The sequence below is a fragment of the Saccopteryx bilineata genome, chromosome 4 (genome assembly GCF_036850765.1).
Source record: "Saccopteryx bilineata isolate mSacBil1 chromosome 4, mSacBil1_pri_phased_curated, whole genome shotgun sequence".
NCBI lineage: Eukaryota > Metazoa > Chordata > Mammalia > Chiroptera > Emballonuridae > Saccopteryx > Saccopteryx bilineata.
In genome coordinates, this window is record NC_089493.1 from 166,882,286 (window position 1) to 166,900,858 (window position 18,573).

Genomic DNA, 18,573 nt, shown 5'->3' on the forward strand with positions numbered 1-18,573 from the left:
TTGCGTGTATTAGTAGCTTGTTCCTTTTCATTGCTGAGAGGTATTGCATTGTATAGGTATATCTCAATTTGTTTAGCTGTTCACCTCTTGGTGGATATTTGTTTTTTTTTCCGTTTGGTGTTATTCTGAATTACGGTGATATGAATATTTATGTACATGTCTTTTTGTGGGGATAGTTTTTTTTAGTTCTTAGATAAATACCTAAAAGCATGATTGCTGGGTCATATAATATGGGAAGTATATATTTAGCTTTTTAAGAAGCTGCAAAACTTTTTTTAATGTGGTAAAATCACTTTATATTTCCATCAGCAGTGTATGGAGTTTCATTTGCTCCACATACTCCCTAAGGCTTCCTGTTGTCAAACTTTTTAATGTTAACCATTCCAGGAGGTGTGTAGTGCTATATCGTTGGGGTTTTAGTTTATGTTTTCTTGTTGACTAAAGATATTGAACATCTTTTCGTGTGTTTACTGGCTATGTATAGATCTTTTTCTTGAAGTCGGTTCAGATCTTTTGTTTATCTTTAGTTGAGTTATTTGTCTTCTTAAAATTGAGTTATAAGAATTTTAAAAAATATATTCTGGATGTGAATTCTTTGTCAAATACATGTTTTGTGGATATTATGACTTGTCTTAAAGACTGGCTTGACTTTTGATTTTCTTTTGAAAGAGAAGTAATTTTAATAGAGAAGTAATTTTAATAGAGAAGTAATTTTAATAGAGCCCAATTTATCCATTTGTTCTAGTATAGTTTTTATTTCTTATGTCCCATATAACAGTCTTTGCCTATTGCAAAGTTCACTGATTTTCTCCTATATTTTCTTCTAGAATTTTTATAGTTTTACCATTTATAATTTGGTATATGATCCATTTTGAGTTGATGCTTGTGTACGATATAAAGGTTCATATATTTCCAAAGGGATATCAAGCTGTGCCTTTGGGAAAATTTGCTAATATTATCCTTCCCTATTAAGTAATCTTGGCAACTCAAAATTCATTTGACCATATATATGTATCTTTTTCTGCAATCTCAGTTCTAATACATATATATATATATATGGCATATATATATGTAAAGCATTGTAGTAATGTCTTGAAATCAGGTAGGATTAGTTCTCCAACTCTGTTTTCCTTTTCCAAAATTGTTTTTACTATTCTAGATCCTTTAATTTGCATACAAATTTTAGTATCATGGTGTCACTTTATGAACAAAAAAGACATGGATATTGATTTGAGTTGCATTGAATCTATAACTTCAATATGGGAAAAATTAATGATATTATTGAATTTTTTGATCCATGAATATGATTTATCTCTTCATTTAGTTAAGTAATCTTTAATTTCTCTAAGCAATGTTTGTATTTTTCAGGCTGCAGATTTTCTGTATGTTTTAAGAAATTCACTGCTTATTATTTAATGTTTTTTACTATTCTGAATGGTATTTAAAATTTTTCATTTTCTAATTGACCATTGCAAGTATATAACAATAAAATTGATTTTTTTAGATTGATCTTCTATCCTGGGCCCTTAATAAATTGACTTATGAGTATTAATAGGGCTTTTGTTGAATTTTTTTGTAGGATTTTTAGGATTCTCTACATACACAAACATGTTTTATGCAAATAAATAAAGACTTTTATTTATTTCTTTCCAATCTATATGCCTTTTCTTTCTTTCTTTTTTCTTTTTTTTTAAGATTGGGGTTTTTTTTCTCTTTCAAGATTTTATTTTTATTCATTTTAGAGAGGGCAGAGAGAGAAAGAGAGAGAGAGAGAGAGAGAAGGGGAAGGAGGAGGAAGCATCAGCTCCCATATGTGCCTTAACCAGGCAAGCCCGGGTTTTGAACTGGCCACCTTGGTGTTCCAGGTCAATGCTTTACCCACTGCACCACCACAGGTCAGGCCTTTTCTTTCTTTTACTTGCCCTATTGTACTGGTTACAGTTTTCAAAGCAAAATCAAATAGAAATGGTTTGCTTCTAGTCTTTTTTGAGGAAAACCTTTTAGTCTTCCACCATTAAGTTTCTATAGATATAATTTAGCAGATTGAGGAAGCTACATTTATTTCAAGTTTGTTGAGAGTTTTTATCATGAATGAGTGTTAAATTTTGTCAAATACTTTTTTGCATCTATTGAAATGACCACATAACCTTTCCATTTTACTTGTTAATATAGCAAATTAAACAGATTAAGTTTTAGATGTTTGATCAACTTTTCACTTTTAGAATATATTAAACTTTGTCATCATATTCTAGTCTTTTCTATATTGCTGGATTCTGTATGCTAATATTATATAAAATGTTTTTGCACGTATGTTTATGAAGGATATTGGTCTGTAGTTTACTTTTCCTATAATTTATTTGTCTCATTTTATTAGAGTAACAGCTTTTTTGTTTTATGACTTTTCTCTATTATTTGCTCATTTCATTTATTTCCACTCTCATTTTTATTATTTTCATCCTTCTACCATATTTTATCTCTTCCTCCATTGATCAACATGTGGGCTGATTCCAGTCTGGGGCTATTATGAAAAACATTGCTATGAATGTTTGCTACAAGTCTTTGTATGAACATATGTTTTATTTTTTTTTTATTTTTAAATTTAATTATTGGGATGACACTGGTTAACATAATTATACAGGCTTTAGGTGCCTGCTTCTACAACACATCTCTGTATACCATATTATGTGTTTATTCCCCAAGTCAAGTCTTTGTCCATCACCATTTATACTACCTATACCCACCTCAACATTCCCCCCACCCCCTAGCAATCACCTCACTGTTGTCCATTTTAATTTCTCTTAAAGGAGCTCAATTTCACTGGTTTCTGCACTTGTATTATTATTTCTTTGCTTCTGCTTGCTTTGTGTTTATTTTCTCTTCTTTTAGTTTCTTGAGGTGGATCATAGTTTATTCATTTGAGACCTTTCCTCTTACCATTAGTGCTATACACTTACCTCTTAAGACTGCTTTAGTTGTATTCCATAAATTTTGATGTGTTGTATTTTCACTTTCATTCAATTCAGTGCATTTTTAAATTTCCTTTGGGACTTATTCTTTGAGCCATGGATTATTTAGAACTGTTTTTGTTTTATTCTCAATTGTTTAGAGATTTTCCTGTTATCTTTCTGATTTTTATTTTAATTCCAGGATGGTGAAGGCATATATTTTGTGTAATTTACCTTCTTTTAATTTTTTGAGCTTTGTTTTTTGACCCTGGATGTGATCAGAATATATTCTGTTGTTGGGTAGAATGCTCTATAAATGTTAATTAGAGCCTATTAATTAATGGTGTTGCTCATTTCTATATTCTTGTTAGTAATTCTATCAATTGTTGGGAAAAAGTTTTATCAATTATTGTTCACTTCCTCTATACACTTTTTAGTAGTCTGTCAATTATTTTCAAATTGTTGAGGTCTCTAACTATAATGGAAGATTTGTCTGTTTTACCTTCCAGTTATATCAGTTTTTGTTTCTTGTGTTTTGAAGTTCTGTTGTTTGGTATATACGTATTTAAGATGGCTATGTCTTTCTAGTGGATCAACCCTTTTATCACTGCATAATGTCCCTCTTTGTTCCTGGTAATTTTCTTTGGATAAATAGGCATTTAAGATGATTAAATCTTCTTGATACTTGGTAAATTGTATCAAGTCATTTTGAAGTATCTCTCTTTTTCTCTGCTAATATAATTTGTGTGAAGGTCCACTTTCTTCTGATAGTAATAGAGCCACTAAGCTTTCATATAATTAGTATTTGTATGACATATATTTTTCCTTTATTTATATATAAAATAAATTTTCTGTAGACAGGATAAAGTTGGGTCTTGCTTTTTATTCATCTCTTACTTTTAGTTGGAATGTTCAGACCACTCACATTTAATGTAATAGTAATAGGATTATGTTCACCATCTTGCTCTTTATTTTCTTTGTATTTTATCAGTTTTTTTATTGTTGTTGTTTTGTTTTGTTTTGTTCTGTTTTGAAAGAGAGAGACAAGAAGGGAGATGAGCAGCATCAACTCATCGTTGTGACACCTTAGTTGTTCATTAATTGCTTTCTCATACGTACCTTGATCAGCTGAGCCAGTGACCCCTTGCTCAAGCCAGCGACTTTGGGCTTCAAGCCAGTGACCTTTGGGCTCAAGCCAGCAACTTTGGGCTTCAAGCCAGCAACCTTTGGGCTCAAGCCATGGGGTCATGTCTATGATTACACGCTCAAGCCAGGAACCCTGCACTCAAGCTGGTGAGCCTGCATTCAAGCCAGCAACCTCAGGGCTTCAAACTTGGGTCCTCTGCATCCCAGGCCAATAGTCTATTCACTATGCCACTGCCTGATTAGGGTCTATCAGGGTTTTTTTAATTTCATCTTTTCCTGTCTGATTTAAAATCAAGTATTGTTTAATACTGCATTTGCCTCTGATATTAGTTTATTAGATATCCTCTTCAATCTTTACGTAGTTGCTCTAGGGTTTACACTATGCACTTTTAACATATCACCGTAAATATCATTCACACAGGTATAACACTTCTTATATAATGAAGTACTCTTTAACGATATACTTCTATTTCCTTTCTCTGTTTCTTGTGTTATTGTTGTCACATATTTTACTTCTGAATATATTTTAAGCCCTGCAATATGTTATGTTTGCTTTAATCAATTATCCTTTTAAAAAATTAAAATGTGAGAAGAAAGGTTTTTAATATGTCACCTTCATTTTTATCATTTCTGCCTCTAATTTCTTTTCATAGATCCAACTTTCCATCTGATGTATTTTTTCTTCAGACTAAAGAACTTTTAATGTTTCTTGCAATATTACATGCTCAAATCTGCTGGCTGCAAAATTTCTTTGTTTTGTTTGTCTGAAAAAAATCTTTATTTCACCCTCATTTTTGAGAGATACTTTTGCTGGCTATAAAATTCTAGGATGATAATTTTTTTATCTTTAAGCACTTTAAAGATATTGTTTTTCTGTCTTTTCTATCTTGCATTGTTTCTGATTAGAAGTCTATAATCTTTCTTATCTTTGTTCCCTCATATTTAATGTTTCTTTTCTTCTAGCTGCTTCTAAAATTTCTCTTTATCAATGGCTTTCAGAAATTTGATTGTGATGAAACTTGGTGTGTTTTTCTTTATTTTTATCCTATTTGGGATTTACTGAGCTTCTTGATCTGTAGGTCTATAAATTTTCTTTAATTTTAGAAAGTTTTGGTCTATGTTTATTAAAGTATTATTTATCACACTAACATACAATTATGGAACTTCAGTTTCACTTATGTTAGACCACTTGATATTTTCCCACAGGTTGCTAAATCTCTGTTAATTTTTTAAAAAGGTATTTCAGTTTGGATAGTCTCTGTTGCTATGTCTGAAAGTTCAGTGATATTTTCTTTCTCAGTGTCTGCTCTATTGCTAATCCTATCAGTAAAGTTTTTATTTCACTTATTGTCCACCTCTAGAAGTTTAATTTCATTCTTTCATTTCCCTCTATTTCTCTGATTATCATCATGTTTTCCTTTAAATCCTTGAGTACATTTACAACGGCCATTTTAAAGTTGTTGTCTGCTAATTTCATCACCTCTGTAACTTCTAGTGCTGATTTTCTTCCTGATTTTAGGTCACAATTTTCTGCTTATTTGCATATCTGTTTATGTTTTTATTGGATGGCAGACATTGTAAATGTTACATTATTAAATGTTTGGAATTTGTTGTTTTTCTCTAAGAAGTATTAAACGTTTTCAAGTTATTTGCAGATCAAGTTGATCTTTTTCTTTTTTGTAAGAGAGACAGACAGAGAGAGAGAAAGATGGGGACAAACAGGAAGGAAGAGAGATAAGAAGCATCAATTCTTCACTGAGGCATCTTAGTTGTTTGTTGATTGCTTTCTCATATGTACTTTGACTGGAAGGCTCCAGCTGAGCCAGTGGACCCCTTGCTCAAGCCAGCAACCTCTGGCGTCATGTCTGTGATCCCACACTCAAGCCAGTGACTCCACATTCAAGCTGGTGACCCCACACTCAAGCTGGATGAGCCCATGCTCAAGCCAGTGACCTCAGGGTTTTGAACCTGGGCCCTCTGAATTCTAGGCCGATGCTCTAATCACTGTGCCACCACCCGGTCAGACCAGGTTGATCATTTTTTTTAAATTTATTGTGCTGACACAGTTTTAATCAGGTTGATTTTTTAAGACTTGGTTTTAAGCTTTGTTAGGGCAGGTCTTTAGAAGCTTTTGCCTTGAGCTAATTTAGACTTATTGCTAAATTGTGACTTTATTTTTTTTCTCTGAATGTTCAACAGGGTCTCTGTATTCTGGCTGAATGGAATTCAAATATTTCCCATCTGTGTGTGAACTCCAGGAATTTTTAAGCTAATAACTCCCTTGACAGTTGTTCTTTGGCTAGTTTCAAAAGAATGTCAGTCTATGTGTGCTCAGATAATTATTCAGCCAAAGCCTCAAGGGAATCCTTTTCCAAATTTCTGGAGTTTTTTGTTTAGCTCCATTCTCTCTGGTGTTCTGTCTCACAAATCCTGGCTGCTTTAGTCTCCCCTAATTCTCATTTCTGCTCCTCAACTCAGCAAAGCCATTATGTTATTCTTGATTTCCCCCTTTCCTGCCCCATTGTCTAAAAATTGCCTCCAGGCAAAAAACCCCACAACAAACCAGCAATCCTAGGACTCATTGCATTTGCTTCCATATGCTCAGTTTTGCACTTCTTTTGAGCCAATGTCTAAAAGCATTTTTCACATATTTTTTCAATCTTCAGTTATTTACAGTAGTATAGCTAGTTCCACATGGACAAAAGCAAATTTTTTTACTTTTCTTTTTACACTAACAATATATCCTGAAAGAAAAATATTATATGATCTCCCTTATGTGTGGAATCTAATGAACAAGGTGAACTGAAGAATGGAATAGAGGCAGAGGCAGGGTCACAGGGAGCAGAGGGACAGCTGTCAGAGGGAAGGAAGATGAGGGGACAGGATCAGAGAAAGTGAAGGAATTAGTAAAATTATATATACATAACACACAGATACAGATAACAGGACAGCAAATCCCAGAGGGAAGTGGGGAAGAGGGTTAGGGAGAGGGGACAATGGGGGTGTAATGGGAGGTGAGGGTGTTATATTGAATGGGACACTTGAATCCATGTTAATGTAATAAATTAAAATTAATTCTAAAAATCCTGAAAATCTTCTATAATTAATTTATAGAGATCTTTGTTGTTTTTTAAATATGTAGCTTTATAAAACTCCATTGTATGTATATATATCACAGTCTATTGAAACAATCTATAGTTTGTCATTTAAGTAGTTTTCAATTTTTTTGCAATTACAAATCATTCTGTAATGAATAACCCGGTATATATGTATTTTTATAATTTTTATGGTATGTAGTTAGGATAAATTCCTAAAACTGTGATTGTTAGGTCATAGGCTAAATGCATATGTAATTTTTTCAAATATAATTATTTCTCTCCATATAGGTTGTACCAATTTGCATTCCTACCAATAAGAATGCTAATTTTCCAAATTCTCATCTGCAGAGTATGTTGTCAAGCTTTTACATTTTTGTCAATCTGATTAGTGAAAAAACTCTATAAAAGTTTTAATTAGAATTTCTCTCCTATGATTAAAGTTAAACACCTTTTCATATGTTTAAGAGCCAGTTTATCTCTTTTTAAAAATTGTTTGGCCCTAGGCAGTTGGCTCAGTGGTAGTGTTGGCCTGGTATGTGGATGCCCTGGTTCAATTTCCGGTCAGGAAACACAGGAGAAACACCCATCTACTTCTCTACCCCCCCCTCCTACTTTCTCTCTCTCTCTCTCTTTCACTTTCTCTCTTCCCTTCCTGCAGTCATGATTTGATTGGAGTGAGTTGGTGCTGGGTGCTGAGGATGGCTCCATGGCCTTCACCTTAGGTACAGAGAAAAGCTTGGTTGCTGAGCAACAGAGTAACGCCCCAGATGAGCAGAGCATTACCCCTAGTGGGCTTGCTGGGTTGATCCCAGGCAGGGCACATGCAGGAGTCTGTCTTTCTGCCTCCCCTACTCTCATTGAATAAAAATATATATATTGTTCGTGCACGATGTACTTTTTCTATTAGATTCTTAAGTGTTTTATCCTTAAAAAATTTAAATTATTTATATACAGTATTTAGAGCTACTAGCTCTTTGCTCAAGATACAAATTGTAAATATTTCTCCTTTTTTGCATTTCATTTACCTTTCACTTTGTTTATGATATTTTTTTTAATTTTTTTTTTTGTATTTTTCTGAAGCTGGAAACGGGGAGAGACAGTCAGACAGACTCCCGCATGCGCTTGACCGGGATCCACCCGGCACGCCCACCAGGGGCGATGCTCTGCCCACCAGGGGGCGATGCTCTGCCCCTCCGGGGCGTCGCTCTGCCGCGACCAGAGCCACTCTGGCGCCTGGGGCAGAGGCCAAGGAGCCATCCCCAGCGCCCGGGCCATCTTTGCTCCAGTGGAGCCTTGGCTGCGGGAGGGGAAGAGAGAGACAGAGAGGAAGCAGAGGGGGAGGGGTGGAGAAGCAAATGGGCGCTTCTCCTATGTGCCCTGGCCGGGAATCGAACCCGGGTCCCCCGCACGCCAGGCCGACGCTCTACCGCTGAGCCAACCAGCCAAGGCCATTTATGGTATTTTTTGAAGGAAACCCTTTCCCCCATTTATTTTTATGTAATCAAATGAATAAGACTTTTTTTGTATTGTATTTAGGTTTGGGGTCATGGTTAGAAAGCCTTGCTATACACTAAAGTTATAAAAAAAATTCATCAATTTTTTTTCTAGGTCTTGTATGGTTCTTTTGTTTTTACTTTTAAATCCCTGATCTATATAGACTTGATTCTTGTATGTGTTGAGATATAAAACTAATTTTACCTTTTCTAAGTGGCTATCTAACTGTCTCAATACCATTTATTAAAAACTTCAGCTTGGCACTGGCCACTTGGCACAGTGGATAGATAGAGCATTGGCATGCAGATGTCCTGGGTTCGATTCCTGGTCAGGGCACACATAAGAAGTGACCATCTGTTTTTCTTCCCCTCCATCTCCCCTTCTGTCTTTCTTCCCCCCTCACAGCCAGTTGTTTGATTGGTTCCAGCATGGCCTGGGGCACTGAGGATAGCTTGGTTGATTGCATTGGCCCCAGAAGGGGGTTGCCTGATGGATCCGGCTGGGGTGCATGTGGGAGTCTGTCTTACTATCTCCCTTCCTCTGACTTAAACAAACAAACAAAAAACAACAGAACAAATAAATAAAAACTTCTTTGCCCCAGTGATTTGAAATAGCATCTTTATCATATACCAAACTTCTACATTGCCAGAAGGTTTTTTTTTTTAATTTTTTTATTTATTCATTTTAGAGAGGAGAGGGAGAGACAGAGAGAAAGAGAGGAGAGACAGAGAGAGAAGGGGGGGAGGATCTGGAAGCATCAACTCCCATATGTGCCTTGACCAGGCAAGCCCAGGGTTTTGAACCGGCGACCTCAGCATTTCCAGGTCGACGCTTTATCCACTACACCACCACAGGTCAGGTGCCAGAAGGTTTTAATGAGCAGAATGCCACACTTCTTTCCCACTTAAAGTTATCATATGTTGAAGTGAAGTACTTAACTTGGAAAAAGAAAATAAACAGTTCAGCCATTCAAAACTACCCATTTGGTGTGACCTGATAATACTGTAATTTAAATAACAACATAATAACAGCATGCTGGGGAAAAATTGAACAAATTCTATCTTTCTAAGGAGAAATTATGTCTCAGGAGAGACATTGTTTCTCCTGATTTGTTCACATGTTCATGTGAACAAATTTAGTAGTCATTTGCGGCAGTTTTCTGGCATATTTAAGCTTTGCAATATAATAAGCAATAAAAGACTACGAATGTCATCAAGACTAGAAGAGAATAACAAATGGGAGAAGAAGCAAACATCTCTTTTTCTTAAACTTTTGATCTCTAAAATCATGGGTTGTAGTTCTAAGATATTTTGATGAGATAATTTCTTCTTTTTCTAAGGGTAGATAGAATGGGAGAGGCCTTTAAAAAACTTATTCTTAAAATTCATAGATCATGTTTTAAAATCCAAGTATGAAAAATATTTTTTTTGCCCAAATAAACTTCAGATAAATATTAAGGCTAAACCATTCAACTTCTTCATCAAATCCTTGAATCTCTCCCCTGTCTAAAGTGTGATACATGTTTGATTGATCTATTGGTTATCTGGGTTTTTTTTGCCATTTCTCTTCAAATGATCCTTTAATTTGACCTTAGGATATTCCTCAAATAGGCAAATTAGGTTAATTGAGAGATCACTAGATGATATTTAAAGTTTTAAGGAAGAAATATATATATTTTTTCCTTGAATGAAGTAATTTAACAGTATCATGATTAGGCTTTTCTGATAGTACTGACCCTCTGGAAATAAATATTAGATAATCACCTAATAATAAAAAATAATATTCGGTAATATCTATGGAGTGCTTCCTCTGTGCTATTCAAAGCCAGCATCACAGGGATGTGACCTGTGCAGTCACACTGGCCTCCATTCTTAGAAGGGCCCTGTATTTGGGTTAATACTCTGCTGTCACCATCTTGAAACTCATACTAATTTTTAAACAAGAATCCAATTGCAATGTTAAGATCATTTTGGTTACTGTGAAGAGTAGATCCAAAAGGGTCCTACTGGCTTATGAAGAGGTATTAGGAAAACTGTGAGCCTTATGAATGGGAAAATGACTTTAACTTTTAAAAGCTAGTTTTGAAAAGACATATTGTCAGGTGATAGTGAATGGAAAAAATGATTGCTAAATCAGTTTATATCTGAATAGCCCACTCGATCAGTGCTTCTCAAACTTTAATTGTATTCAAATTACCCAGGTATTTTGTTAAATTCACATTATAGTTCTGCAGGTCTGAAGTGGGGCATTTCTGCATTTTTAACACACTCCCAGGTAATGCCTATGCCATCGACCCTCAGCTCACACTTTGAGTAGCAAGCAATTGAGCTATATTCTAAATTCTGAATATATTCCATAGAATACATTTTATCTTTTAATGCCTCAGCCTTCTTGTGGTCTAGCTAATTGTCAAACTTTTGTATTTAAAATGGGGGTTTTGCCCTAGCCGGTAGCTCAGGTGAATAAGGCATTGTCCTGGTACATCAAGGTTGCAGGTTCTGTCCCCGGTCAAGGTACATACAAGAATCAATCGATAAATTTTTTTAAATAAAAAATAAAACGGGTTTTTTTTAAGAGATGAATTAAAGTATTAAGGATGTAGAGCCCTAGCTGGAGAGCTCAGTTGGTTAGAGCATCGTCAGGAAGCACAGAGGTTGCCGGTTAGATTCCCAGTTAAAGCACATACAGGAACATATTGATGTTCCTCTCTCTCTTTCTCTCTCTTCCTTCCTCTCTAGCTAAAATCAATAAATAAGAATGTTTAAAATAAAGCATTGCCTGACCTGTGGTGGTGCAGTGGATAAAGTATCGATCTGGAACACTGAGGTCGCTGGTTCAAAGCCCTGGGCTTGCCTGATCAAGGCACATATGGGAGTTGATGCTTTCTTTTCCTCCCCCTTCTCTCTCTCTCTCTCTCTCCTCTCTAAAATAAATAAATAAATTCATACATAATTAAAATTTTTTTAAAAATAAAGTATTGAGAAGATGGAGAAATAGATCAAATATGGCTTTTCATCTCTTCAATAAATACTTATTTAAACTTATTTTCTATCTACCTATCTAACCTGTCTGCTTACCTCCCTGCCTCTGGGTTCAGTTACATTTCAGAGAGAACTCTATACAAAGTAATATCCAAGACAGTTATACGGAAATAGTATGTGAGGCTGTAGAACTTTATCTCTAATGGGGTGATGTCCATCATTAATTGAACCTTATTCTGTGCCAGACATTTTACCTGCCTTATTCATTTAATAGATAGGAACCCAGGAACCCTTAGATAATAGTCTCATGTCCAAGGATGTGCAATTCAGCTCTGACTTATTTCATACCTGACTCTCTTATTCATTATCCTAATCATTGCTATTATGTTTGTTTAATAACTACAATCTTAAGCCCAGGAAACTGGAGGCTCTTTATTTTGTGGGTAAAGGCTTTGTATTTCTCTAAAGACTTTAGGGAGCTTTGCAGCCATATCTCAATCATTTTATAAAGGTCTCAAGTAGTAAATAAGCCTGCCCCCCCCCTTTTGAGAGAAGGTGCTATCCTTAATTAGTAATGCTACTTTTCTTTCTGGCATATGAATGCAAGATCTTGAGAAACACATTGATCAGGTCAAAGGAAACGTTTGAGATTGTGCTTTATGATTCAGATTATGCTCATTGGGAAAGACAGTAGGAAATTGCACGTTGCTCCCTGGTTCTTAGGAAATGGGAGTTAAACAATATCCAGTTTTAAAAGAAGTCTGCCCATCAAATTTTAAATTTTCATAAAACAAAGTTAAAACAAACGGATAGTAAGTAGGTCCTGTTGGTTTGCTTTACTGAGGAAGTGACAGGGAATTCTACAGTCTCATTTGGTAAAAGATAAAACTGCCACTACCGGTACTAACATCTCCACAGAAATGCTAAATTACTCCTTTCAAGTCCGGCTAAGTAAGTTTTACCCAATCCTCCAACAAACCAAATTTGTTGATGTTTTTCCAGACAGCGTTGTATCGTTTTCGGTTTGATTTGATTCCCCCTTCCTACAATTAAAGACAGCCATTAAAACGTTTAATAGGTTCGGTTTGGCTTGAAGACTTGCAGAACCGCCAGCTTCATCACCCTGCAGTTGGCCTTCCAGGCTAAGGTAGGTTTCCGATATACAGAGACTGCCGAGGCGCCTCGGCGGTAACTCTGGAAGGAAGCCAAAGGAAAGTGAAGTTCCTGGCGCTAAGCGCCTGTCCCGCTCACAGAGCCGGGCGCTAGCGCATTCTTCATGCAGTTATTGGCTGGGACTCTGCGTGCCGCTGTCGGCCAATGAAGACGCTGGAGATCTGGCCCGGGCCCGTCCCCTCTCGGCGCCCCGGGATGAGGCAGAGACTGAACAGCCGGCGAGCAAATCAACGGCATCCAGAAAGCCATGTCCGACTCGGAGCCCAGCGCCCAAGCGCTAACCCGCTGAAAGTTTCTCAGCGAAAACGCCGGGACGATCTGGACCCCGCTAAGAGGAACTGCCTTTGAGTGAGATGGTCCCAGAGGCCTGGAGGAGCGGACTGGTAAGCACCGGGAGAGTGGTGGGAGTTTTGCTTCTGCTTGGAGCCTTGCACAAGGCTTCCGCCGTCATTAGCTATGAGATCCTGGAGGAAAGAGAGAAGGGTTTCGCGGTGGGCAACGTGGTCACGGACCTTGGCATGGATCTCGGCAGCCTGTCAGCCCGCAGGCTCCGTGTGGTGTCCGGAGCTAGCCAAAGATTCTTTGAGGTGAACCGGGAGACCGGAGAGATGTTCGTGAATGACCGCTTGGATCGAGAGGAGCTCTGTGGGACACTGCTCTCCTGCACCGTAACTCTGGAGTTGGTGGTGGAGAATCCACTTGAACTGTTCAGTGCGGAAGTGGTTATTCAGGACATCAACGACAACAATCCCGTTTTCCCTACCCGGGAGATGAAATTGGAGATTAGCGAGGCCGTGGCGCCGGGCACGCGCTTTCCGCTGGAGAGCGCGCACGACCCCGATGTGGGAAGCAACTCTTTACAAACCTACGAGCTGAACCGAAATGAGTACTTTGCGCTTCGAGTGCAGACTCGGGAGGACAGCACTAAGTACGCGGAGCTGGTGCTGGAGCGCGCCCTGGACCGAGAGCGAGAGCCGAGTATCCAGCTTGTTCTAACAGCGTTGGACGGAGGAGTCCCGGCTCGCTCCGCCATCCTTCCCATTCGCATCACCGTGCTGGACGCGAATGACAATGCGCCCGCCTTCAACCAGTCCTTGTATCGGGCGCGCGTCCTGGAGGATGCACCCCCTGGCACTCGTGTGGTCCAGGTGCGTGCGACAGATCTGGATGAAGGCCCCAACGGTGAAATCATTTATTCCTTTGGCAGCCACAACCGCGCTGGGGTGAGGGAACTATTCTCCTTAGATCTTGTCACTGGGGTGCTGACAATCAAGGGTCTACTGGATTTCGAAGACACGAAACTCCACGAGATTTACATACAGGCCAAAGACAAGGGTGCCAATCCCGAAGGAGCACATTGCAAAGTCTTGGTAGAGGTTGTGGACGTGAATGACAATGCCCCGGAGATCACAATCACTTCCGTGTACAGCCCAGTCCCTGAGGATGCCCCTCTGGGAACTGTCATTGCTTTGCTCAGTGTGACTGATCTGGATGCTGGGGAGAATGGGCTGGTGACTTGCGATATTCCACCAGGTCTCCCCTTCAGCCTTACTTCTTCCCTCAAGAATTACTTTACTCTGAAAACCAGCGCAGGCCTGGATCGGGAGACTGTCCCAGAATATAACCTCAGCATCACTGCTCGAGATGCTGGAGCCCCCTCCCTCTCAGCCTTTACAACGGTGCGGGTGCAAGTGTCCGATATCAACGACAACCCTCCACAATCTTCTCAATCTTCCTACAACGTTTACGTGGAGGAAAATAACCTTCCCGGGGTTCCAATACTAAATCTAAGTGTCTGGGACCCGGATGCCCCGCAGAACGCTCGCCTTTCCTTTTTTCTCTTGGAGCAGGGAGCTGAAGCTGGGCTAGTGGGTCGCTATTTCACGATAAATCGTAACAGTGGGGTCGTGTCATCCTTAGTACCCTTGGACTATGAGGATCAGCGGGAGTTCGAATTAACAGCTCATATCCGCGACGGGGGCACTCCGGTCCTCACCACCAACATCAGTGTGAACATATTTGTCACTGACCGCAATGACAACGCCCCCCAGGTTCTATACCCCCGGCCTGGCCGGAGCCCGGTGGAGATGCTGCCCCGAGGTACAGCTGCCGGCCACGTGGTCACGCGGGTGGTGGGCTGGGACCCGGATGCAGGGATCAATGCCTGGCTCTCCTACAGCCTTTTGGGAGCCCCCAACCAGAGCCTTTTTGCTGTGGGGCTTCACACGGGTCAAGTCAGCACTGCCCGTCCAGTTCAGGACACAGATTCGCCGAGGCAAATTCTCACGGTCTTGATCAGAGACAATGGAGAGCCGTCACTGTCCACCACCGCCACCGTGACTGTGTCAGTAACCGAGGAATCTCCAGAAGCCCGGGCTGAGTTCCCCTCCAGCTCTGCCCCTGGGGAGCAGAATAAAAACCTCACCTTTTATCTACTACTCTCTCTAATCCTCGTCTCTGTGGGGTTCGCAATCACAGTACTGGGAGTGATTATATTCAAAGTTTACAAGTGGAAACAGTCCAGGGACTTATACAGAGCCCCTGTGAGCTCCCTGTACCGAACGCCAGGGCGCTCTCTGCACGCTGACGCCGTGCGGGGAGGCCTAGCGGCTCCGCACCTTTACCACCAGGTGTATCTCACCACTGACTCGTGCCGTGGCGACCCGCTGCTGAAGAAACCTGGGGCCGCTAGCCCTCTGGCCAGCCGCCAGAACACGCTGCGGAGCTGCGATCCAATGTTCTATAGGCAGGTGTTGGGTGCAGAGAGCTCCCCTCCGGGACAGGTAAGGGTTAGCAAGTCATTCTGGAATGATTACTAATGCTTTTTGATTCCTGCACTGTGCTCAGGAAGGTATGGAGCCACTTTTTTAGTGTTGAAGATATTTTCCTAACGATGCATTCACATTTTCAGTTGCCCCTTCTTAACTTAGACGTTGTGCCTTCGCAAAGGGGATGGCCTGGCCAGAGTGTGGTTTGTGGTCCCTCACAGTGTGGAGTTAATTGACTCATCTGTGGACCCAATTCACACACTCAGCACTTGCTTGACATAACAACTAAACAATCTTGCTAAGGGGCTGTTTAACTATAACCAAGATCTCATCATTCAGAGTTTAGCTTGGTGTCATTTGCACTGGAAACAAGCTACTGTGTACCTCTAACAAGTGGCAGCTACTAAGAATAAAAAAACTACCTCTTTCATCAATCTTTCAAGTGATTGCCACATTTGCATTAAAATTAATGGTTTGCTGATCATTTTCCTTTGCCTACACAAATCCTGTACCTCAATCTTAGACAATTTTCTATGAAAGAAATAAAATCCTCTAAATTTTATTTCAAGCACACTAGCAGATATGAGATGCACATTACATATAAACTATTTTTTTTTGTATTTTTCTGAAGCTGGAAATGGGGAGAGACAGTCAGACAGACTCCCGCATGCGCTTGACCGGGATCCACCCGGCACGCCCACCAGGGGCAACGCTCTGCCGCGACCAGAGCCACTCTAGCGCCTGGGGCAGAGGCCAAGGAGCCATCCCCAGCGCCCGGGCCATCTTTGCTCCAATGGAGCCTCGGCTGCGGGAGGGGAAGAGAGAGACAGAGAGGAAGGAGGGGGGAGGGGTGGAGAAGCAAATGGGCGCTTCTCCTATGTGCCCTGGCCGGGAATTGAACCCAGGTCACCCGCACTCCAGGCCGATGCTCTACGGCCAGAGCCATATAAACTATTTTTATGTTTAGTAGTAATCTATGTGCCTTATAAAAAATTTGGAAAATAGAGAAATTTTTAAAGAAAAATTAAAATGAACTATAACCCCTAAGTCCAAGGATAACCACCATTAATTATTAAAGTAAAAGTAAGTTATTTACTTTGAAAAGAAATCCAGATAATCCAAAACAACATAGAGTACAAAATGAAAGGTCCCCACCCCCGCCATGTAATTTCTTCCAGCATTATTTTTCCTAGATATACAGATAATGTGAAAGGTAGGTAAATTCATATCCTGAGAAAGGTAAAGCTTCCATTTATTCAGGATGGTGTGTAGATGACTGCAAGGCCTCTGTCTTAGAGTGAAACTGCCACACACTTCCAGTGGAAGAGAGAGCCAAATTTGTTACTAATAAGTGTATATAATTGCTGTCAATCTTGGATTTGGCAGTTAGACAAGTGAGGCTCTACCACAGCGGTTCTCAACCTGTGGGTCATGACCCCGGTGGGGGTCGAACGACCAAAACACAGGGGTCGCCTAAAGCTGCTCTACCACTTACCAACTTGGAGTCCTTGGTCAAGTTAATCTTTCTAAGCCTGTTTCTCATATGCAAAGAGGAAATAACAGTTTTATAAGGTTAATGCACGATATAATGAATGCACACCGCCTGGTATATCGTAAGTTTAAAAAATATTTTTAGCTATTACTATTATTATTTTTATTAGTTCTTTACCCACCCCAAATCTTTCTTTTAAAGATCTTATTTCTTATTTTAGATAGTAGTGAGAGGAAGAAGGGGAGAGGGGAGGAAGCATCAACTCCCATATGTGCCTTGATCAGGCAAGCCCAGGGTTTTGAACCTGCAACTTCAGCATTCCAGGTTGATGTTTTATCCACTGTGCCACCACAGGTCAGCTCATCCCAAATCTTAAACACACCTTGGAAATGGGCAAATCTAGAGCTAGCCAAAGATGACAAAGTAGAGGCATATATGGAAAGGCTGAGGAAAGATGAAAGATGGAGAGAAGCAGCTGCTACTCTTCCAGCCACACCGGAAAACAACTGGCACTCTCCCTAATACAGTGTTCTCAAACTTGGTTGCACACTAGAATTACCTAGTGACCTTTTTAAAAAAATTCTGAAGCCCAGGCCACATCCCAGATCAATCAAAGCAGAATCTCTGGGGGTGGGACAAAAGGATCAGTAATTTTTAAAGATTCTATAGTAATTCCAATGTGCAGAGAAGTTTGAAAACCACGGCCCTAGACCTTGCCAGTCTGACAAGTAACATATTTATGAAGCAAAAGTGTTATTCTGGTGTTTACAGAATCAGAGTCCAGCCTTACAGGCCTTGCCAAACTTTAAAAAATTCTGTGATGTTATTTCCCAACCTTAAAATATTACATAGAATAGCTCTAGAAGAGCATTGTAGGGAAGACATAAGATGATATTTCAGTCATCTAAAGAGACAATCTTCCTAAACCACTAGCAACTGGGCATCTATTCTTTAGAAACCTAGAGCTGGGCAATGTGTATGGGGTTTCATTTGGGATCTGACAAAAATATTCTATACTTAGAATGTGATGGTTGCATTGTTTTAATATACGTGAATCTACTAAAGAACTATTGATTTGTACCCTTTAAATGAATGAACAATATAGTGTGTGAATTATATCTTAACAAAACTTTTAAAAATTAGAGTTAGGAGAATCATATACATGACATAAAAAAATGTCAAGTCAAGGATATGTAGGTTTAAGGCTGTATGTTCCAATTCATGTAACACAGACTGTTTGTCTGATATGAATGTGCATATATAAGGAATTGAGACCTATAAGAAGTCTAGTTCTTGGATATTAAAAGAATCAGTAAAGGTCCAGTGTATGGTTATGGAGAAACCAGTAGAAAAATCACTTAAGATGTTATAGAATGAGGTTTTATTTCTTCCCAGACAGTCCAGGAATGGGAGTGGTGAGAGAGAATCCTAGTTCTGCACAATCTAGTTGTTTAGCTTTAGACAAGTCTCTTAACT

General features: G+C 39.3%; 1 protein-coding gene across 25 annotated transcripts in view; it reads left to right on the forward strand.

The window, feature by feature from the left end:
• Positions 1 to 18,573, forward strand: part of LOC136333521 (protocadherin gamma-C4) — a 172,513-nt gene that overhangs the window by 126,619 nt on the left and 27,321 nt on the right. Inside the window, exon 1 of one of the 25 annotated variants that reach the window (XM_066272757.1) lies at positions 13,027 to 15,620. The exons of 23 other annotated variants lie outside the window; for them this stretch is intronic. In XM_066272757.1, the coding sequence (XP_066128854.1) occupies positions 13,191 to 15,620 (2,430 nt within the window). In that variant the 5' untranslated portion in view covers positions 13,027 to 13,190. Of the gene's footprint in view, positions 1 to 13,026; positions 15,621 to 18,573 lie in introns of those variants that run through there. One more of the 25 variants, XM_066272784.1, reaches the window with a different exon arrangement.